We start from the raw sequence: 19633 nt of genomic DNA on the forward strand, positions 1-19633 counted from the left end.
CAGTGTAGCCATAAAGAGTATATGGTCTGGGGGTTTGTCAAATACGAACTCCACAGTTCTGTAATGGCTACACTGAAATCTGGGAAGTTTGGTATTAAACTTCTCAGTACAATAAATGCACATTGATGCCAGTGTGATTTATTGTAAAATGCACCCAGAGGGCATCTTAGAGATGCCCCCTGAATACCAGTCCGACCCCCAGTGCTAGGCTGACCAGTTTCAGCAAGCCTGCCACAACCAGACGAGTTGCTGGCCACATGGGGAGAGTGTCTTTGTCACTCTGTGGCCAGGAACAAAGCCTATAGTGGGTGGAGGTGCTTCTCACCTACCCCTGCAGGAGCTGTAACACCTGGCAGTGAGCCTCAAAGGCTCATACTTTTTGTTACAGCACCCCAGGGCATCCCAGCTAGTGGAGATGCCTGCCCCTCCGGCCACTGCCCCCACTTTTGGTGGCAAGGCTGGAGGAGATAATGAGAAAAACAAGGAGGCGTCACCCACCAGTCAGGAAAGCTCCTAAGGTGTCCTGAGCTGATGTGACCCCTGCCTTGAGAAATCCTCCATCTTGAGATTGGAGGATTCCCCCAATATGATTAGGGATGTGCCCCCCTCCCCTCAGGGAGGAGACACAAAGAGGGTGTAGCCACCCTCCAGGACAGTAGCCATTGGCTACTGCCCTCTCAGACCTAAACAAACCCCTAAATTTAGTATTTAGGGGCACCCCAGAACCCAGAAAATCAGATTCCTGCAACCTGAAACAAGGACTGCTGACCTGAAAGCCCTGCAGAGACGACTGAGACGACAACTGCTTTGGTCCCAGCCCTACCGGCCTGTCTTCAGACTCAAAGAAAACTGCACAGTGACACATCTGACAGGGACCAGCGACCTCTGAAGCCTCAGAGGAATACCCTGAAATCCGAAGGACCAAGAAACTCCAGAGAACAGTGGCACTGTTCACCTACAGCAAACTTTTTGCAGCTTTCTAACAATTTTCAAAGAACTCACCCTTCCAGTTGGAAGCGTAAGACTTCACACTGTGCACTTGACGCCCCAGGCTCGAGCTCCAGAGAACCAACACTACAGGGAGGACTCCCAGGCGAGTGCGACCTCGTGAGTAGCCCGAGACGACCCCCCCCTGGATCCCCACAGCAACCCATGCAGAGAGAATCCAGAGGCTCTCTCTGACTGCGACTGCCTGTAACAAGGAACCAGACGCCTGGACCAAGCACTGCACCCGTAGCCCCCAGGAGTAGAAGGAACCGAACTTCAGTTCAGGAGTGACCATCAGGCGGCCCTCTGCCTAGCCCAGTCGGTGGCTGGCCGGAGAAGCCCCCCCCCTGTGCCCTGCCTGGACCGCTAGAGTGACTCCCAGGTCCCTCTATTCATTCCTATTCAAAACCCGACGCCTGCTTTGCACACTGCACCCGGCCGCCCCTGTACTGCTGAGAGTGTTTTGTGTGCCTAATTGTGTCCCCACCAGTGCTCTACAAAACCCCTCTGGTCTGCCCCCCCCGAAGACGCAGATACTTACCTGCTGGCAGACTGTAACCAGAGCATCCCTGTTATTCATAGGTGTCTGTGTTTTGGGCCTTCATTTGACCTCTGCACCTGACCGGCCCTGTGTTGCTGGTGCGGTGACTTTTGGGGTTGCCCTGAACCTCCAATGGTGGGCTGCCTATGCTCAGGAACTTGAACTTGTAATTGCCTTACTTACCTGAAAAACTAACCATTACAATCAGTCCTGCTGAATCCACACAGCACAACCTAGTCAATTTCCATCTACTGATGGAAGGAGCGGCTAAAATATTAAATTTTCCAATGACCTCCGATGAGTAATAGTGCTTCCTATATCACTTAAAAGTAAAGCCATGCAAAGAGGCTTAAGTACAAACGTATAGTAGATTTTGTCTGGTCTGAATGCCTTCAATTGATAAATGCCATCCACGATGTCAGCAGTGGTGCTCCATTTGGAGACGTGCAGGGCACGAGACAAATCCCCAGCTTCCTAGGCCTTCCAAAACAAGACCATCATAGCAATAGCAAACAAAATGAATCACTGAGGAAAGAAAGGGGGCCAAAAAAGAGACCAGTAATGAGTAGAGGTAGTCCACTTTTTAAGGCCAGGAGCATATTCATTCATTCATTGTATAACATTTTATTTTTTTGTTTAAGATTTTGTTTGCTATAGTAATGCTGCCCCGATTCTTAGCATTATCGAGGTTGCCCTGGTTTTTTATATAAGACTATGACCTGCACTGAGCCAGATATGCTATAGCAAAGAACCCAGTGATACCTCCTACTGCACTGTCTGACAGGGACATAAGCCTCATTGATAATTTGGACCCTAGAGTTGGTTCCATGGTGTAGGAAGTTGGCTCTGTATGCATTATTTCAAAGTAAGGAATAGTATGCACAGAGTCCAAGGGTTCCCCTTAGAGGTAAGATAGTGGCAAAAAGAGATAATACTAATGCTCTATTTTGTGGTAGTGTGGTCGAGCAGTAGGCTTATCAAAGGTGTAGTGTTAAGCATTTGTTGTACACACACAGGCAATAAATGAGGAACACACACTCAAAGACAATTCCAGGCCGATAGGTTTTTGTATAGAAAAATATCTTTTCTTAGTTTATTTTAAGAACCACAGGTTCAAATTTTACATGTAATACTTCAAATGAAAGGTATTGCAGGTAGGTACTTTAGGAACTTTGAATAATCACAATAGCATATATACTTTTCAAATAAATCACATATAGCTATTTTAAAACTAGACACAGTGCAATTTTCAGAGTTCCTAGGGGGAGTAAGAGTTTGTTAGTTCTTGCAGGTAAGTAAACCACCTACGGGGTTCAAGTTTGGGTCCAAGGTAGCCCACCGTTGGGGGTTCAGAGCAACCCCAAAGTTACAACACCAGCAGCTCAGGGCCGGTCAGGTGCAGAGTTCAAAGTGGTGCCCAAAACGCATAGGCTTCAATGGAGAAGGGGGTGCCCCGGTTCCAGCCTGCCAGCAGGGAAGTACCCGCGTCTTCGGAGGGCAGACCAGGGGGGTTTTGTAGGGCACGGGGGGGGCACAAGTTAGCACAGAAAGTACACCCTCAGAAGTACAGGGGCTGCCGGGTGCAGTGTGTAAACATGCGTCAGGTTTGTAGTTGAAATCAATGGGAGACCAAGGGGTCTCTTCAGCGATGCAGGCCGGCAAGTGGGAGGGCTCCTCGGGGTAGCCACCACCTGGGCAAGGGAGAGGGCCTCCTGGGGGTCACTCCTGCACTGGAGTTCCGATCTTTCAGGTCCTGGGGTTGCGGGTGCAGAGTCTTTTCCAGGCGTCTGGATCTGGGAGTCAGGCAGTCGTGGTCAGGGGGAGCCTCGGGATTCGCTCTGCAGGTGTCGCTGTGGGGGCACAGGGGGGGCAACTCTGGCTACTCAGTCTCGTAGTCGCCGTGGAGTCCTCCCTGAAGTGTTGTTTCTACACAAGTCGAGCCGGGGGCGTCGGGTGCAGAGTAGCAAGTCTCACACTTCCGGCGGGAAACGCAGTTGTTTCAAAGTTGCTCCTTTGGAAACAAAGTTGCAGTCTTGGGTGAACAGGGCAGCTGTTCTCTGGAGTTTCTTGGTCCTTCTAGAGCAGGGCAGTCCTCTGAGGATTCAGAGGTGGCTGGTCCCTGGGGAGAGAGTCGCTGGAGCAGTGTCTTTAGAAGTGGGGAGACAGAGCTGGGGCCAAAGCAGTTGGTGTCTCCGTCTTCTCTGCAGGGTTTTTCAGCTTAGCAGTCCTCTTCTTCTTAGGTTGCAGGAATCTGAGTTCCTAGGTTCTGGGGAGCCCCTAAATACAGAATTTAGGGGTGTGTTTAGGTCAGGGAGGGTAGTAGCCAATGGCTACTAGCCCTGAGGGTGGCTACACCCTCTTTGTGCCTCCTCCCAAGGGGAGGGGGTCCCATTCCTATCCCTATTGGGGGGATCCTCCATCTGCAAGATGGAGGATTCCTAAAAGTCAGAGTCACTTCCGCTCAGGTTGCCTTAGGGGCTGTCCTGACTGGCCAGTGACTCCTTGTTTTTCTCATTATCTCCTCCGGCCTTGCCGCCAAAAGTGGGGCCGTGGCCGGAGGGGGTGGGCAACTCCACTAGCTGGAATGCCCTGTGGTTCTGTAACAAAGGTGGTGAGCCTTTGAGGCTCACCGCTAGGTGTTACAGCTCCTGCAAGGGGGAGGAGATAAGCATCTCCACCCAGTGCAGGCTTTGTTACTAGCCACAGAGTGACAAAGGCACTCTTCCCCATGTGGCCAGCAACATGTCTCGAGTGTGGCAGGCTGCTAAAACCAGTCAGCCTACACGGAATGGAATCACCTCAGTTTAGACTGATTACTCTAAAATTAGTTCCGGCATGAGCGCTGCTAAACGGCTTTTGAAATTAATCACAGATTTCAAGAAGTCCCTGTAGGAAGCTGGCCTAGAGTGTGGTGGGTACCTAAGGTACTTACACCTTATACTAGGTCCAGGTATCACCTATCAGTGAAGTGTAGGCCGTGTCTAGAAGTCAGGTTCTCTAGAGGTAGCTGTGGATGAGCAGCTAAGGCTTATTTTAGACACATGCAAAACCACTGTAATCCCCCCCACGGACACTCATGGAAGAAAACACTCAGTTATACAAAAATAAATGTACTTTGTTTGGTCACACAATACCACAAAATACTAGAAGGGCAACTCTCCAATAGGCGGTAATAGCCTGAAGAGGAAGACCTGTAGAGAAAGGGGACCAAGTCCAAAAGTCTCAGTGGAGTCCAGGATGAGTAGGAGCTACTACCCACCCAGCTGTACGAGTTGGTCGACGGTGAAGAACACCGCATCAACACTGCAGCCTTGGAGCTGGAGAAGAGTTTCTGGGATGCAGAAGATGTCCTATGCTGGAAGGTAGATTGTAGACGGGTGTCAGTGCAGGAATTCCACCAACAAGCCTTGGCAACGGCAAATATCGCAGTTGGTAGAAAGTGGTGCTGCCTGGGATCAGCAAGGCCCATGAGGACTCAACAAAGGCGGGGGACTCAGAAGGGACCCTCAGTGACAGGGCCATATGTACAAACACATTTTCCCATAGACACAGAATGGGTAACACCCTTTGGTACATCTGTCCCATAGAGAGCCCACACGAGCAGAGGGAGCACCCACAGGACGGGGATTCAGAAGTTGCAGAAGTAGTCCACGCAGCACACTGAAGAAGGGTTCCACACTGCAGGAGAACCACGCAGAGGCTGTGCATCGCAGAAAGGAGTGCTGAGGGCTGGAGCTGCACGTAGCTTGAAGTTCCCTTGGAGGAGATGATTGGCAGCTGCAGGAGACTTGGTGCAGGTGTATACCGTCTTGCGTGGGAAGGCAAGGGCTTACCTCTACCAAAGCTGGACAGCTGGCAGAGAGGATCAAGAGCATACTCCGGACAGCCACCCGTGATGCAGGATCCACGCAGCTGAGGATGAGATCCACATAGCTTGTCGTCGTTTCAGTAAGTGCTTGCAGATGCAGGGGAGTGATAGATTCCTTTTTCCTTCTCGTGCAGACTGAAGACTTGCTGCCCTCAGGATGCACAGCTGGGGAACAGTTGCAGAAGCTGGAAGGAGCTGTGGAAACAATGTTGCAAGAAGTCTTTTTCGTGAATGCAGATTGTCTGTTCCTGGAGGGTCCAGTTGCGGTTCCAGTGGCTAGAATTCGAAGTGGAGGTTGCAGTAGAGTCCTGTTGGAATCCTGCAAGCCGAATCTGAGGACCCACCCGAGAGAGAAAGACCCTAAATAGCCCTGAAATGGGGAATTAGTCTCCTAGCCAGGTGACCATCTATCAGGAGGGGGCTCGGACATCAGCTGCCTGGCCACTCAGATGCTCCCAGAGGTCCCTGCCAACCTTGGATTCAGATGGCAGAACCCAGGGACCCTCTAGAGGACCTCTGACACCCTGGGGTGGTGATGAACAGGGTAGTGGTCACTCCCATTTCCATTGTCCACTTTCGCGCCAGAGCAGGGACTAGAGGTCCCTGAACCAGTGTAGACTGGTCTATGCACAGAGGGCACCAAATGTGTCCTTCAAAGCATACCAGTGGCTTGGGGAGGCTACCCCTCTCAAGCCATGTAACACCTATTTGCAAAGGGAGAGGGTGTTACCCCCCCAAAACTCCCCCACCCCCAAGGAAACCCTTTGTTCTTCCTTCCTGGGCTTGACTGGGCAAGGGTGAGGGCCACCTGCTGGTTGTTGCTTTACCAGGGGTCGGTTTCTCTTGGGTCTGGGGGCTGTGGGTGCAGTGCTTCTCCAGGCGTCTGGTATCTTCGTCGCGGTCAGGGGGGTCCTCTGGATTCCGTCTGCAGGCAGCATCGTGGGTGTGCAGGGATGTCAGCCCAGGGTGGATACATTGTCTGAGTTGCCTGGGGGTCCTCTCTGGATAGGTGGTTTCTCTGGACATGGGCTGGGGGCGTCGGGTGCAGAGTAGTTGGACTCATGCTTCTGGAGTGAGGTGAGAGTCCTTTTAAGGTGGTTTCTTGGTCTTTTCTTTGGGCAGGTCCGCTGTCCACAGGAGTTTCTTGGTCCTCCGTGATGCAGGCAGTCCCCTGGAGGCATTTAAGGGGTTGCTGGTCCTGCCGAACGCATTGCTTCTTTTCTTGCAGGTTTTAGAAGCAGGAGACTGGCCGGGTAGGGCTGGGGCCGAGTCAGTTGGTGTCCCCTCTTCTCTGCTGGGTTTTCAGCTCAGCAGTCCTTCTTTCTTGAGGTTGCCAGCAATCTGATGATCTGGGTTCAGGGTCGCTCTTAAATACTATATTTAGGGGTGTGTTAGGGTCAGGGGGGTAGTAGCCAATGACTACTGTCCTTGAGAGTGGCTACACCCTCCTTGTGCTTCTCTGGGGAGGGGGGCATCCCTATCCATATTAATCCCACTCCTCTAAAGCAAGATGGTGGATTTCTCAACGAGGGGGTTACTTCAGCTGTGGTCACCTTAGGGGTGGATCTGGCTGGAGCGGTGACTCCTTGTTTTTCTCATTATCCCTCTGGACTTGCTGCCAAAAGTAGGTGTTCGTCCGGGAGAAGGGCACCTCCACTGGCTGGAGGGCCCTGGGTGCATTGTAACACCAGGCCTGGCCCTTTGAGGCTCACCGCCAGGTGTTATAGATCCTACAGGGGGAGGTGTTAAGCACTTCCACCCAGTGCAGGCTTTGTTTCTGGCCCCAGAGAGCACAGAGGCTCTCACCCCAGGGGGGTCAGAAACTCGTCTCTCAGCAGCAAGCTTCCACAGACCAGTCAGTCCTCCACTGAAGGATTGGATAAAATACAGGGGGCATATCTGTGATGCCCTGTGTGCGCATTTTTTTATGAATCCAAAACTGGCATTATTGTGGGTTTATTATTCTGAGAACTTTGATACCAAACTTATCAGTGCTCAGTGTAGCCATTATGGAACTCTGGAGTTCGTTTTGACAAACTCCCAGACCATATACTTAATATGGCTACACTGTACTTACAGTGTCTAAGAATGGACTTAGACAGTGTAGGGGCATATTGCTTATGCAGCTATGCCCAAACCTGTGGTATAGTGCACCCTGCCTTTGGGCTTTAAGGCCTGCAAGAGGGATGACTTACCTATGCCACAGGCAGTATTCTGTGTGCATGACATCCTGAGGGGGATGCCATGTCGACTTTGCCTTTTTCTCCTTACCAACACACACAATCTGCAATGCCAGTGTGCATGTGTTAGTTGAGGGGTCCCTTAGGGTGGCACAATACATGCTGCAGCCCTTGGGGACCTTCTCTGGTCACAGGGCCCTTGGTACCACTGGTACCTTTTACAAGGGACTTGTAGGAAGTTGTCTTTGTATATACTATTTCAAAGGAAGAAATAGTGTGCACAGAGTCCAAGGGTTCCCCTTAGAGGTAAGATAGTGGCAAAAGTAGATAATTCTAATGCTCTGTTTTGTGGTAGTGTGATCGAGCAGTAAGCTTATCAGAGGGTAGTTTTAAGCATTTGTTGTAAACCCACACAGACAATAAATGAGGAACACACACTCAAAGACTTACTCCATGCCAATAGGTTTTTATATAGCAAAATATATTTTCTTAGTTTATTTTAAGAACCACAGGTTCAAGATTTACATTAAACACTTTAAATGCAAGGTACTTAACTTAGGTACTTTAGGAACTTTGAATGAAAACAATAATATGTACTGTCTTTGTAAAAATGGCAATAAGCTATTTTCAAAGTGGACACAGTGAAAAAATCAACAGTTCCTGGGGGAGGTAAGTAAAGGTTAGGTTAGGAGGTAAGTAAAACACTTATAATTCTCAGTCCTGGGGCATAGGCAGCCCACCGTTGGGGGTTAAAGGTAACCCCAGAGTTAACACACCAGCCGCTCAGGGCCAGTCATGTGCAGAGGTCAAAGAGGTGCCCAAAACACATAGGCGCCTATGGAGAATAGGGGTGCTCTGGTACCAGTGTGCCAGCAGGTAAGTACCTACGTTCTCGGTGGCAGACCAGGGGGGGGTTTGTAGAGCACTGGAGGGACACAAGTAGGCACACAAAACACACCCTCAGCGGCACAGGGGTGGCTGGGTGCAGTGTGCAACGCAGGCGTTGGGTTTCAGATAGAAAACAATGGAGGGACCCGGGGGGTCACTCTAGCGGTGCAGGCAGGCACAGGGGGTGAGTAATCGGGACAGCCACCTCCTGGGCAAGGCAGAGGGTCGCCTGGGGGGTCACTCCTGCGTCGAAGTTCAATTCCTTCAGGTCCTGGGGGTTGCGGGTGCATTGTTGGTTCCAGGCGTCGGGTCCCTTGTTACAGGCAGTTGCAGTCAGGGGGAGCCTCTGGGTTCTCTGTTTGGTTACACATGGGCTTGCAGTCGCTGGGGAGTCCTCCCTGAGGTGTTGGTTCTCTGGATCTCGAGCCGGGGGCGTCGGGTGCAGAGTGTGAAGTCTCACACCTCCGGCGGGAAACGTGCAGTCTTGGAAGTTGCTTCTTTGTTGCAAAGAAGTAGCTGGTTTTGAACAGGGCTGCTGTTCACAAGAGTTTCTTGGTCCTTTAGTCCAGGGCAGTCCGCTAAGGCTTCAGAGGTCACTGGTCCCTGTCGGAAGTGTCGCTGGTGCAGGTTTTCGAAGTTGGAGACAGGCCGGTAGGGCTGGGGCCAAGGCAGTTGCGTCTTCCTCCTTTTCTACAGGCTTGTAGGTCAGCAGTCTTTGTTTCTTCAGGTTGCAGGAATGTGATTTCCTGGAATCTGGGGAGCCCCTAAATACTGAATTTAGGGGTGTTTAGGTCTGGGAGGGCATTAGCCAATGGCTACTGTCCCTGAGGGTGGCTACACCCTCTTTGTGCCCCCTCCCTATGGGGAGGGGGGCACATCCCTAATCCTATTGGGGGAATCCTCTAAACTCAAGATGGGGGATTTCTCAAGGTAGGGGGACACCTCAGCTCAGGACACCGTAGGGGCCGTCCTGACTGGTGGATGATTCCTCCTTGATTTTCTCATTAGCTCCTCCAGCCTTGCCGCCAAAAGTGGGGGCAGTGAACGAAGGGGCAGGCATCTCCACTAGTTGGGATGCCCTGGGGTGCTGTAACAAAAAGGGTGAGCCTTTGAGGCTCACACCAGGTGTTACAGTTCCTGCAGGGGGGAGTGAGAAGCACCTCCACCCAGTACAGGCTTTGTTCCTGGCCACCGAGTGACAAAGGCACTCTCCCCATGTGGCCAGCAACATGTCTGGTGTGTGGCAGGCTGGCAGAAACTGGCAGCCTACACTAGAAGTTTGGTAGGTATTCAGGGGGCATCTCTAAGACGCCCTCTGGGTGTATGTTAAAATAAATTGCACGCTGGCATCAGTGTGCATTTATTGTGCTGAGAAGTTTGATACCAACCTTCCCAGTTTTCAGTGTAGCTATTATGGAACGGTGGAGTTTGTGTTTGACAGACTCCAAGACCATATACTCTTTATGCTACCCTGCACTTACAATGTCTAAGGTTTTACTTCGACACTGTAGGGGCATAGTGCTCATGCACATATGCCCTCACCTGTGGTATAGTGCACCCTGCCTTAGGGCTGTAAGGCCTGCTAGAGGGGTGACTTAACTATGCCACAGGCAGTGTGAGGTTGGCATGGCACTCTGAGGGGAGTGCCATTTCGACTTAGTCTTTTTCTCCCCACCAGCACACACAAGCTGTAAAGCAGTGTGCATGTGCTGAGTGAGGGGTCCCCAGGGTGGCATAAGACATGCTGCAGCCCTTAGAGACCTTCCCTGGCATCAGGGCCCTTGGTACCAGGGGTACCAGTTACAAAGGACTTATATGAATGGCCAGGGTTGTGCCAGTTGTGGAGACAAACGTTAAGTTTAGGGAAAGAACACTGGGGCTGGGGCCTGTTTAGCAGGGTCCCAGCACCCTGTCAAGTCAGCATCAATATCATACCAGAAGTGGGGGGGTAACTGCAACAAGGATCAATTTTCCTACATACTTCCAATACTGGCAACATTATTGAGGTATGATTCTGACGTTTGATACCAAACATGCCTGGGTTCAGAGTTAACTATGTCCTGTACACGCAATAAATGGCGACCCCGCACTCATGTAGTCCGTGAAAATGGCACTGGAGTTTGTGGGGCACCTCTGCTAGTGCACACAGGTATCCTGTCCTCTGGGCTAGGAGGGCCTGCCATAGGGGTGACTTATAGTGACATGGTGCAGTTGCAGTTAACTATGGTGAAAAAGGGTGCATGCACCCTTTCACGCAGTCTGCAATGGCAGGACTACAGAACACTTTGCATGGGCTCTCCGTGGATGGCATAATACATGCTGCAGCCCATAGGGCTCCCTTGGCACCCCAATGCCCTTGGTACCTGTGTACCATATAGTAGGGACTTACATGGGGCACCAGTATGCCAAATGTGTGGTGCAAATGGTACAATTTACCAAGTTAGAAGGGAGAGAGCATAATTAGTGGTGTCCTGGTTAGCAGGATCCCAGTGAACACATTCAAACACACTGACAACAGGCTGAAAATGGAGGTAACCATGCCAAGAAAGAGGGATTCATTTAGAGATGACTGAGTGCCTCTGATCATTATAAGGTAGTTGTATGCAAAGCTTGCAAGCTACAAAACCGTTTCAGATAAGTAGGTTTCCTTCCTGTTTACCTCACTCTTTTTGGTCCTTCACATTGTGGCCTAAGATTAATATTAGCGAGCGGATAAAGTTGATGCATATACTTAGTACATTTAAAAACTCAATTGTGCTTAATAAAATCTATTTTGATACTGTGCTCCTTTTCCGATATTAATTGATAACTTTTTACTTTGCGTTCAGGATTACATTCCAGTGGACCAGGAAGAGCTCAGAGACTATGTTAAAGCTCGATTGAAAGTCTTTTACGAGGAGGAACTGGATGTTCCCCTTGTATTATTCAATGAAGTTTTAGACCATGTGTTAAGAATTGACCGGTAAGTTGAATTTATCTCATTGACTTCTAGAAATGTAATAATTGTTTGCAGATGAAGAATTTCTGTAATAGCCTTGTTTTTAAGTTTATTAAATATCAAGGTTCAAAGAGCATACATTGGTTAGTAGCATTTGTGGCAGTAGATAAACATTCTTAGCATACTCCCGCCTTCTAATATCTGATAGTGACTTCTAGCCACAGATTTGGTACCTTAGAATTATCCCCAGGCATCAGAATTGATCCAGATGTTTTTCATGAGCATTATCACTGCTTACTCATAGGTGGCGTCGTTCGTCTCTACATATTGTTATCCATACTGAAAGTGACGTGTGTGCTGTCTGCAGGAGGCTGGCTCAGTTTATGGTGTACTGCTATGGTGAGGCACGATATACTGAGTCTGGGCAACATTTAGTGATACTATTTAGTTGTCCAGATAGCAAGAGCTTTCTAGGGGTAGCTATGGTGAGCAGCTGAAGCGTATCTAAGAGGAATTTTTCGCACTTGAAATACCACAATAGTCAGTCAATAACTCCTACAAGAAAGAACCCCACTAGGTTTTGGAAAAATAAAGGTTTCTTTATTACAGCGCTATAGACTATACTAGCATTGGTATATCTCCACTTGGAGCTACCTACACAAAATATACACTTAGAAACCATCAGAAAAAACAGAAATACACGGACCCTTTGGGGGCACCAATCCATATACTAAGAAAGTGGTATAAGAACAGAGGTGCCAAACAAAGATAAGTGTTTTAGAATCCTATAGGCTGGGTAAGTAAGAAAAAAACGGAGGTAAGTATTTGTAATCCCACAGGTGCCCGGGTGTCGAGTTATTGAGCCGGGTGTCCTGTAGGCTGACACAGGACTGTCGCAGGTAGATTTTTATGGATTCAGGAACCTTACCAGTGGACGCAGAGCAAACCATTTGGTACAATGGAGGTTGGAGAGTGCCCCCACCCATGGATACCCAGAAGTACAGAGTACCTGCATCAGGGAGCCCAGGTGCATAGAGGTGAAGTGGCGTCGGAAACCCTCATTGTAGTCAGTTGAGGCCTCGGTTTTCTAGCTGCTGTTGCGACTTGTGGACTAGTTCGGTGAACTGAAAGTTGGATTCCAGTCAAGAGGAACCTGAGAAAGAAGGGGAGATTGTCCAGACCACTGTGAGATGTCGAGGCGGTACAGGTAGGCAATGCCCACCTTTTTCGAGGTGAAGTTCCTGCAGGACGGTAAAGAAGTCCTGTTGCGGAGTCCAGGAGGATGCAGGAGATCTTTAGAGTTGCCCACCAGCCATCCCACGTCTGTCATGGGGTGCAGGTGAGTCAGTGACCAGCAGGGCCACCAACAGACGTTGGCAAATGCCAATAGTAGTTGCAAGGTAATTTATAGGTTTTTGAGGAGCAACAAGGTCCCTAGGAACTCAACACTTGGTAGAGAGTCAGGGCCGGGCCTTCAGCTGGAAGGAAAGTCAGCTGGAGTCAGTGGAGCCCTCATGAATGACCCACTGGCAGCAGGCACAGGCAGTCGCATGGAGACCGCAACAGCACAACAAAATAGGAGTCCCATGCCGCAGGAGCTTCAGAGTGGATGCTGATCTTGGAGGCTGGGGCTTCTTGGAGATCTCCTTGGAGGAAGAGCAAATAAGTCTTAGCAAGAACAACAGTTGCAGTGCACAGGGGTTCCATTCCAGTGGCTGCAGCAGGGGCCCACAGTCTATCAAGTGGATTTGACGACGAGGGACCTGAAAAGGACCAAAAAAACACCACCTGTGTTGCAAAGCCTTTCGATGCCCGTGGGACAGCAGGATTCACCAGTCGGTCGTCTTAGTCTTGAGGTGTCTGTGGATTCAGGGCAGTGACTCCTTCACTCAAAGGGAGATTGTTTCTTGGAGTCCTTGTGACCCTGGAGGATGCACAGCCACAGATGTTGACAATCTTGCAGGAGTTGGAAAAACTATATTCCAGTGGGAGACGACCCCCCCCCCCCCTTCATTCTGGATACAGTCTTGTTTCAGTTCAAAAGCAGACCAGCAGCGGTTCCAGAGACCAGGAGCACAGGAGTCTTGCAGAGAGTTCCTGGTGTAGAGACCTGCTTGACGAATCGGAGGACACCCACCTGGGGGAACCGCTAAGTAAAGATAAAAGGCGGTTGGTCACTCTCTGCTGTGACTCACCGATCAGAGGGGAACAAGGATGTTGTAGGAAAGTGTCCGTTTTGGCATAGTTGCAACCCCTCCCCCCTTCCAAACATTTGGCCTGGTATTAATGCTAACTTGACTGAGTGTGTGGTGGGATCCTGCTAACCAGGACTCAGCACCAGCGTTCTTTCCCTAAACTGTACCATTGTTTCCACAATAGGCACACCCCTGGCACACAGCTAAGTCCCTTGTGAACAGTAGCAGTGGTACCAACGGTCCCTAAAGGCTGCAGCATGTATTAGGTCACCCCACAGGATGCCTCACCAAGCACACGTACACTGCCATTGCAGATTGTGTGTACTGGTGAGGAGAAAAATTGTAAAGTCGACATGGCACCTCTTCCAGGGTGCCACGCCCTCAAACCACTGCCTGTGGCATATGGAAGTCACCCCTCTAGCAGTCTTTACAGCCCTAAAGCAGGGTGCACTATGTAGGATGCTGGCTTGGTGTGTGATGAGCACCTACAATGCTATCACCTTAAACAGGATCCAGGTATCCCCTGTTAGTGAAGTGTAGACAATGTCTAGGAAGCCTAGGCTCTCTAGAGGTAGCTTTGGATGAGCAGCCAAGACTTATCTAGGAGACATGCAAAGCTTATGCAATACCACTATAGTCACACAGCACTATCACACATGAAAGAACCACACAGTGCTACAAAAATAAAGCTACTTTATTATAGTAACATAACACTAGAATACTTATAGGCAGTTCTTCCCAACTGGAGGTAAGTGCACACTAATTATTTACACATTAACAATTGGGAAATAACATAGAAACAAGCATTGGCAAAAGTATTAGAAAATATTGAGGGCCCTAGGGGAGGTCCAAACCATATACTAAAGAAAGTGGAATGCGAGATACAGTCCCCCACCCAAGGATGTGGAGTTGTTAGAGGGGAGCTGGAGGAACTAGGAACCCCAAGAGGAGGCGAGTACCACAGTGACCCCCAGAGACAGGAGAGCAGAGGTAAGCACCTGGTTTTCCCAAAAACTATCAGGAGGTGTAGGAAGTTGGCTCTGTATGTGCTATTTCAAAGTAAGGAATAGCATGCACAGAGTCCAAGGGTTCCCCTTAGAGGTAAAATAGTGGTAAAAAGAGATAATACTAATGCTCTATTTTGTGGTAGTGTGGTCGAGCAGTAGGCTTATCCAAGGAGTAGTGTTAAGCATTTGTTGTACATACACATAGACAATAAATGAGGTACACACACTCAGACAAATCCAGCCAATAGGTTTTGTATAGAAAAATATCTTTTCTTAGTTTATTTTAAGAACCACAGGTTCAAATTTAACATGTAATATCTTGTTTGAAAGGTATTGCAGGTAAGTACATTAGGAACTTTGAATCATTTCAATTGCATGTATACTTTTCAAGTTATTCACAAATAGCTATTTTAAAAGTGGACACAGTGCAATTTTCACAGTTCCTGGGGGAGGTAAGTTTTTGTTAGTTTTACCAGGTAAGTAAGACACTTACAGGGTTCAGTTCTTGGTCCAAGGTAGCCCACCGTTGGGGGTTCAGAGCAACCCCAAAGTTACCACACCAGCAGCTCAGGGCCGGTCAGGTGCAGAGTTCAAAGTGGTGCCCAAAACGCATAGGCTGCAATGGAGAGAAGGGGGTGCCCCGGTTCCAGTCTGCCAGCAGGTAAGTACCCGCGTCTTCGGAGGGCAGACCAGGGGGGTTGTGTAGGGCACCGGGGGGACACACAAGCCCACACAGAAATTTCACCCTCAGCGGCGCGGGGGCGGCCGGGTGCAGTGTTAGAACAAGCGTCGGGTTCGCAATGGAAGTCAATGAGAGATCAAGGGATCTCTTCAGCGCTGCAGGCAGGCAAGGGGGGGCTTCCTCGGGGAAACCTCCACTTGGGCAAGGGAGAGGGACTCCTGGGGGTCACTTCTGCAGTGAAAGTCCGGTCCTTCAGATCCTGGGGGCTGCGGGTGCAGGGTCTTTTCCAGGCGTCGGGACTTAGGTTTCAGAGAGTCGCGGTCAGGGGAAGCCTCGGGATTCCCTCTGCAGGCGGCGCTGTGGGGGCTCAGGGGGGACAGGTTTTGGTACTCACAGTCGTAGAGTAGTCCGGGGGTCCTCCCTGAGGTGTTGGTTCTCCACCAGCCGAGTCGGGGTCGCCGGGTGCAGTGTTGCAAGTCTCACGCTTCTTGCGGGGAGATTGCAGGGTCCTTTAAAGCTGCTCCTTTGGATAAAGTTGCAGTCTTTTTGGAGCAGGTCCGCTGTCCTTGGGAGTTTCTTGTCGTCGAAGCAGGGCAGTCCTCAGAGGATGCAGAGGTCGCTGGTCCCTTTGGAAGGCGTCGCTGGAGCAGAGTTCTTTGGAAGGCAGGAGACAGGCCGTGAGTTTCTGGAGCCAAGGCAGTTGTTGTCTTCTGGTCTTCCTCTGCAGGGGTTTTCAGCTAGGCAGTCCTTCTTGTTGTTGCAGGAATCTAAATCTTTAGGTTCAGGGAAGCCCTTAAATACTAAATTTAAGGGCGTGTTTAGGTCTGGGGGGTTAGTAGCCAATGGCTACTAGCCCTGAGGGTGGGTACACCCTCTTTGTGCCTTCTCCCAAGGGGAGGGGGTCACATCCCTAATCCTATTGGGGGAATCCTCCATCTGCAAGATGGAGGATTTCTAAAAGTTAGTCACCTCAGCTCAGGACACCTTAGGGGCTGTCCTGACTGGCCAGTGACTCCTCCTTGTTATTCTCATTATTTTCTCCGGCCTTGCCGCCAAAAGTGGGGGCTGGGGCCGGAGGGGGCGGGCAACTCCACTAGCTGGAGTGTCCTGCGGTGCTGTGACAAAGGGGTGAGCCTTTGAGGCTCACCGCCAGGTGTTACAGCTCCTGCCTGGGGGAGGTGTTAGCATCTCCACCCAGTGCAGGCTTTGTTACTGGCCTCAGAGTGACAAAGGCACTCTCCCCATGGGGCCAGCAACATGTCTCTAGTGTGGCAGGCTGCTGGAACCAGTCAGCCTACACAGATAGTCGGTTAAGTTTCAGGGGGCACCTCTAAGGTGCCCTCTGTGGTGTATTTTACAATAAAATGCACACTGGCATCAGTGTGCATTTATTGTGCTGAGAAGTTTGATACCAAACTTCCCAGTTTTCAGTGTAGCCATTATGGTGCTGTGGAGTTCGTGTAAAACAGACTCCCAGACCATATACTCTTATGGCTACCCTGCACTTACAATGTCTAAGGTTTTGCTTAGGCACTGTAGGGGCACAGTGCTCATGCACTGGTACCCTCACCTATGGCATAGTGCACCCTGCCTTAGGGCTGTAAGGCCTGCTAGAGGGGTGTCTTACCTATACTGCATAGGCAGTGTGAGGTTGGCATGGCACCCTGAGGGGAGTGCCATGTCGACTTACTCATTTTGTTCTCACTAGCACACACAAGCTGGTAAGCAGTGTGTCTGTGCTGAGTGAGGGGTCTCTAGGGTGGCATAATACATGCTGCAGCCCTTTGAGACCTTCCCTGGCATCAGGGCCCTTGGTACCAGAGGTACCAGTTACAAGGGACTTATCTGGATGCCAGGGTGTGCCAATTGTGGAATCAAAAGTACAGGTTAGGGAAAGAACACTGGTGCTGGGGCCTGGTTAGCAGGCCTCAGCACACTTTCAATTCAAAACATAGCATCAGCAAAGGCAAAAAAATTCAGGGGGGTAACCATGCCAAGGAGGCATTTCCTTACAGGAGGACTTAGCAAAAGGATTATGCAAGACTCAGGCCAGACCTGAAGAGCAGGTCCCTGAAGGGAGGCTCTGGCAGAAGAGTACCTGCAAAGGAAGGGGACCAAGTGCCGTTCATGATGGAGTGTCCAGTCGTGGCAGGAGCCACTACCCACCCTTCTGTGGATGCAGGACCGGGTCGACTAAGGAAGAAGACCAGCTGTGCAGTGCAGGAGATGGCGAGGAGTCCCTGGAGTGATGCAGATGGTGTCCCATGTCTGCTGTCGGGTTGCAGTGGGTCAGTGCTGTTGAAGAACCACCAACAAGCCTTGGCAAATGCATAAATAGGACAAAGAAGAGTTACAAGGCTGAAGAGGACCAACAAGGTCCAGGGTACTAGACCCAAGGAGAGAAGTCCGGGATGACCCTCAGCAGTCTGGAGAGCCAGCAGAATCAGTTGCAGCCTCCACAGGCAACCAACTGTCAACAGGCACAGTAAGTTGCAGTGAGGCCCAGTCAGCACACATGAAGAGGACTCCCACGTTGCTGGAGCAGCAGAAAGGAGACTGTGCTTGGCAGGATGGAGTGCTGTGGGCTGGGGCTACACAGAGCCTAAATATCCTTTGGAGCAGGAGAAAACGTGTCTTGGTAGTTGCAAGAGTCGGAGTGCACAGGGGTACTGTCCTGCAAGGAGAGGCAAGGGCATACTGTAGGAGGCTGGCCTGGCTTGTAGTGGGTACCAGAGGTACTTACACCTTGTGCCAGGTCCAGTTATCACTTATTAGTGTAGAAGAGGTGTTTCTAGCAGCTTAGACTGATAGAAGGTAGCTATGGCACAGCAGCTTAGGCTGAACTAGGAGACATGCAAAGCTCCTACTATACCACTGATTTTTTTTTTTTAAATATTTTATTGGTTTTATATCCCAGATATACGTATCGTTTTTGCCCTTGAGTTACCAATGTTTCCCAGGCGGCGCACCCTGTGTGGTGTTGCCCCTCCCGCGCCAGCTTCTTTAGTACCTGGTATTCCGTGCGGGCCCAGCGTAGTGTTAGAGTGTACCAAGAGTTCCGATCGGGTGCTTTGGGCGCTTTCCAATGCATTGCTGTCAATCTTTTATACATCAAACAGGCTAGGTCTACAAATTTGTGCAGGTGTATTTGTTTTTTAGATCTTGACCTCAGCCCCAGTAGGCAGGACTTGAGGTCTACTGCCAATACAAGCCCCGTTAGTTCAGAAATCCCCTGTACCACCTCCGTCCATGCTTTTTGTATGCTAGGGCACTCCCAGACCATGTGATAGAAGTGTGCTGACAGCGCTTTACATCTAGGGCATGTCGGTTCAGAGTCAGGAACATTCGCTTTATCCTGGCAGGGGACAAGTATGTTTGATGTGTGAAGTTGAACTGGGTGTGCCTGAATCTGGGGTTCCTTGACACTCCTCGGGCATGATACAGACCATTCGGCTTGTGGAATCGGGTCAGGGAGAAAAGCATTCCATCTCTCCCTAGCTCTCTCCACATGCGGCTCTGGGGTTTATTAAGGATTTTGTACAGGCTTGATGTTACTTTTATTTGGGCATCATATTGTAGGATATGATGTATTACAGGGGAGGAATCTGGTTCTGTGGTACCTGCCCCCCACGTTTTTTTAATTGCGTGGCATATGGAGTGGTATGCCAGGAATTGGCCGGGGTTTACCTCGGTGAGGGCCTGTAAGGCCTCGAATGTCATTAGCTTGCCGTCTTCAAAGCAGTCGCCCACTGTCTGCACGCCTGCCTCTGTCCACGCTGTCGACGCTTGCGTACCGGCCCCGGTCCACCCTGGGAGGTGATCTAACAGAATATACGGGGAGTAGGGGAGCTTGTTACCCTCACTTTGCACATATTTAGCCCAGCACACGTGCGCCACTGCCAGCAATGGATTAACAGATTCCACCTTGGGACGTTTGGATGCCAGCCACTTTAGCAGGGGGGTTCCTTTTAACCAGGACTCCAGCCGCACGGACTCTGCCAGCACCGGTCTATGGATCCAATGCTGAACCCACTGCAGCTGTGCGGCTGCGTAGTAGCGTTCGAAGTTGGGGGCTCCCAGGCCACCCACGTCCACTGGTCGTTGCAGCATGGTTAGGGCCACCCGCGGTCTGCCCCCGCCCCAGATGAGTTGCAGCAGCGCTGTATTCAAATTACCAAAGAAGCTTTTGGGGATAATGATCGGTAAGGCCGCGAAGTAGTATAGCAGCCGAGGCAAAATCGGCATATTCGCGATCGCCACCTTCCCTGGTGGCAAAAGCGGTAGCTTGTTCCAAAACTGAAGCAAGCCTTTTATGGAGGCCAGCGCCTTCCCCAGATTCCCGTCTGA

General features: G+C 50.4%; 1 protein-coding gene across 2 annotated transcripts in view; it reads left to right on the top strand.

Moving 5' to 3' along the window:
• The window catches only part of DYNC1H1 (dynein cytoplasmic 1 heavy chain 1), a 916572-nt gene that overhangs the window by 374843 nt on the left and 522096 nt on the right, over positions 1-19633 (top strand). For both annotated transcript variants that reach the window (XM_069208347.1, XM_069208346.1), the window contains exon 44: positions 11293-11426. In XM_069208347.1, coding sequence (XP_069064448.1) covers positions 11293-11426 — 134 coding nt within the window. The remainder of the gene's footprint in view (positions 1-11292; positions 11427-19633) is intronic.

The sequence above is a fragment of the Pleurodeles waltl genome, chromosome 9 (genome assembly GCF_031143425.1).
Source record: "Pleurodeles waltl isolate 20211129_DDA chromosome 9, aPleWal1.hap1.20221129, whole genome shotgun sequence".
NCBI lineage: Eukaryota > Metazoa > Chordata > Amphibia > Caudata > Salamandridae > Pleurodeles > Pleurodeles waltl.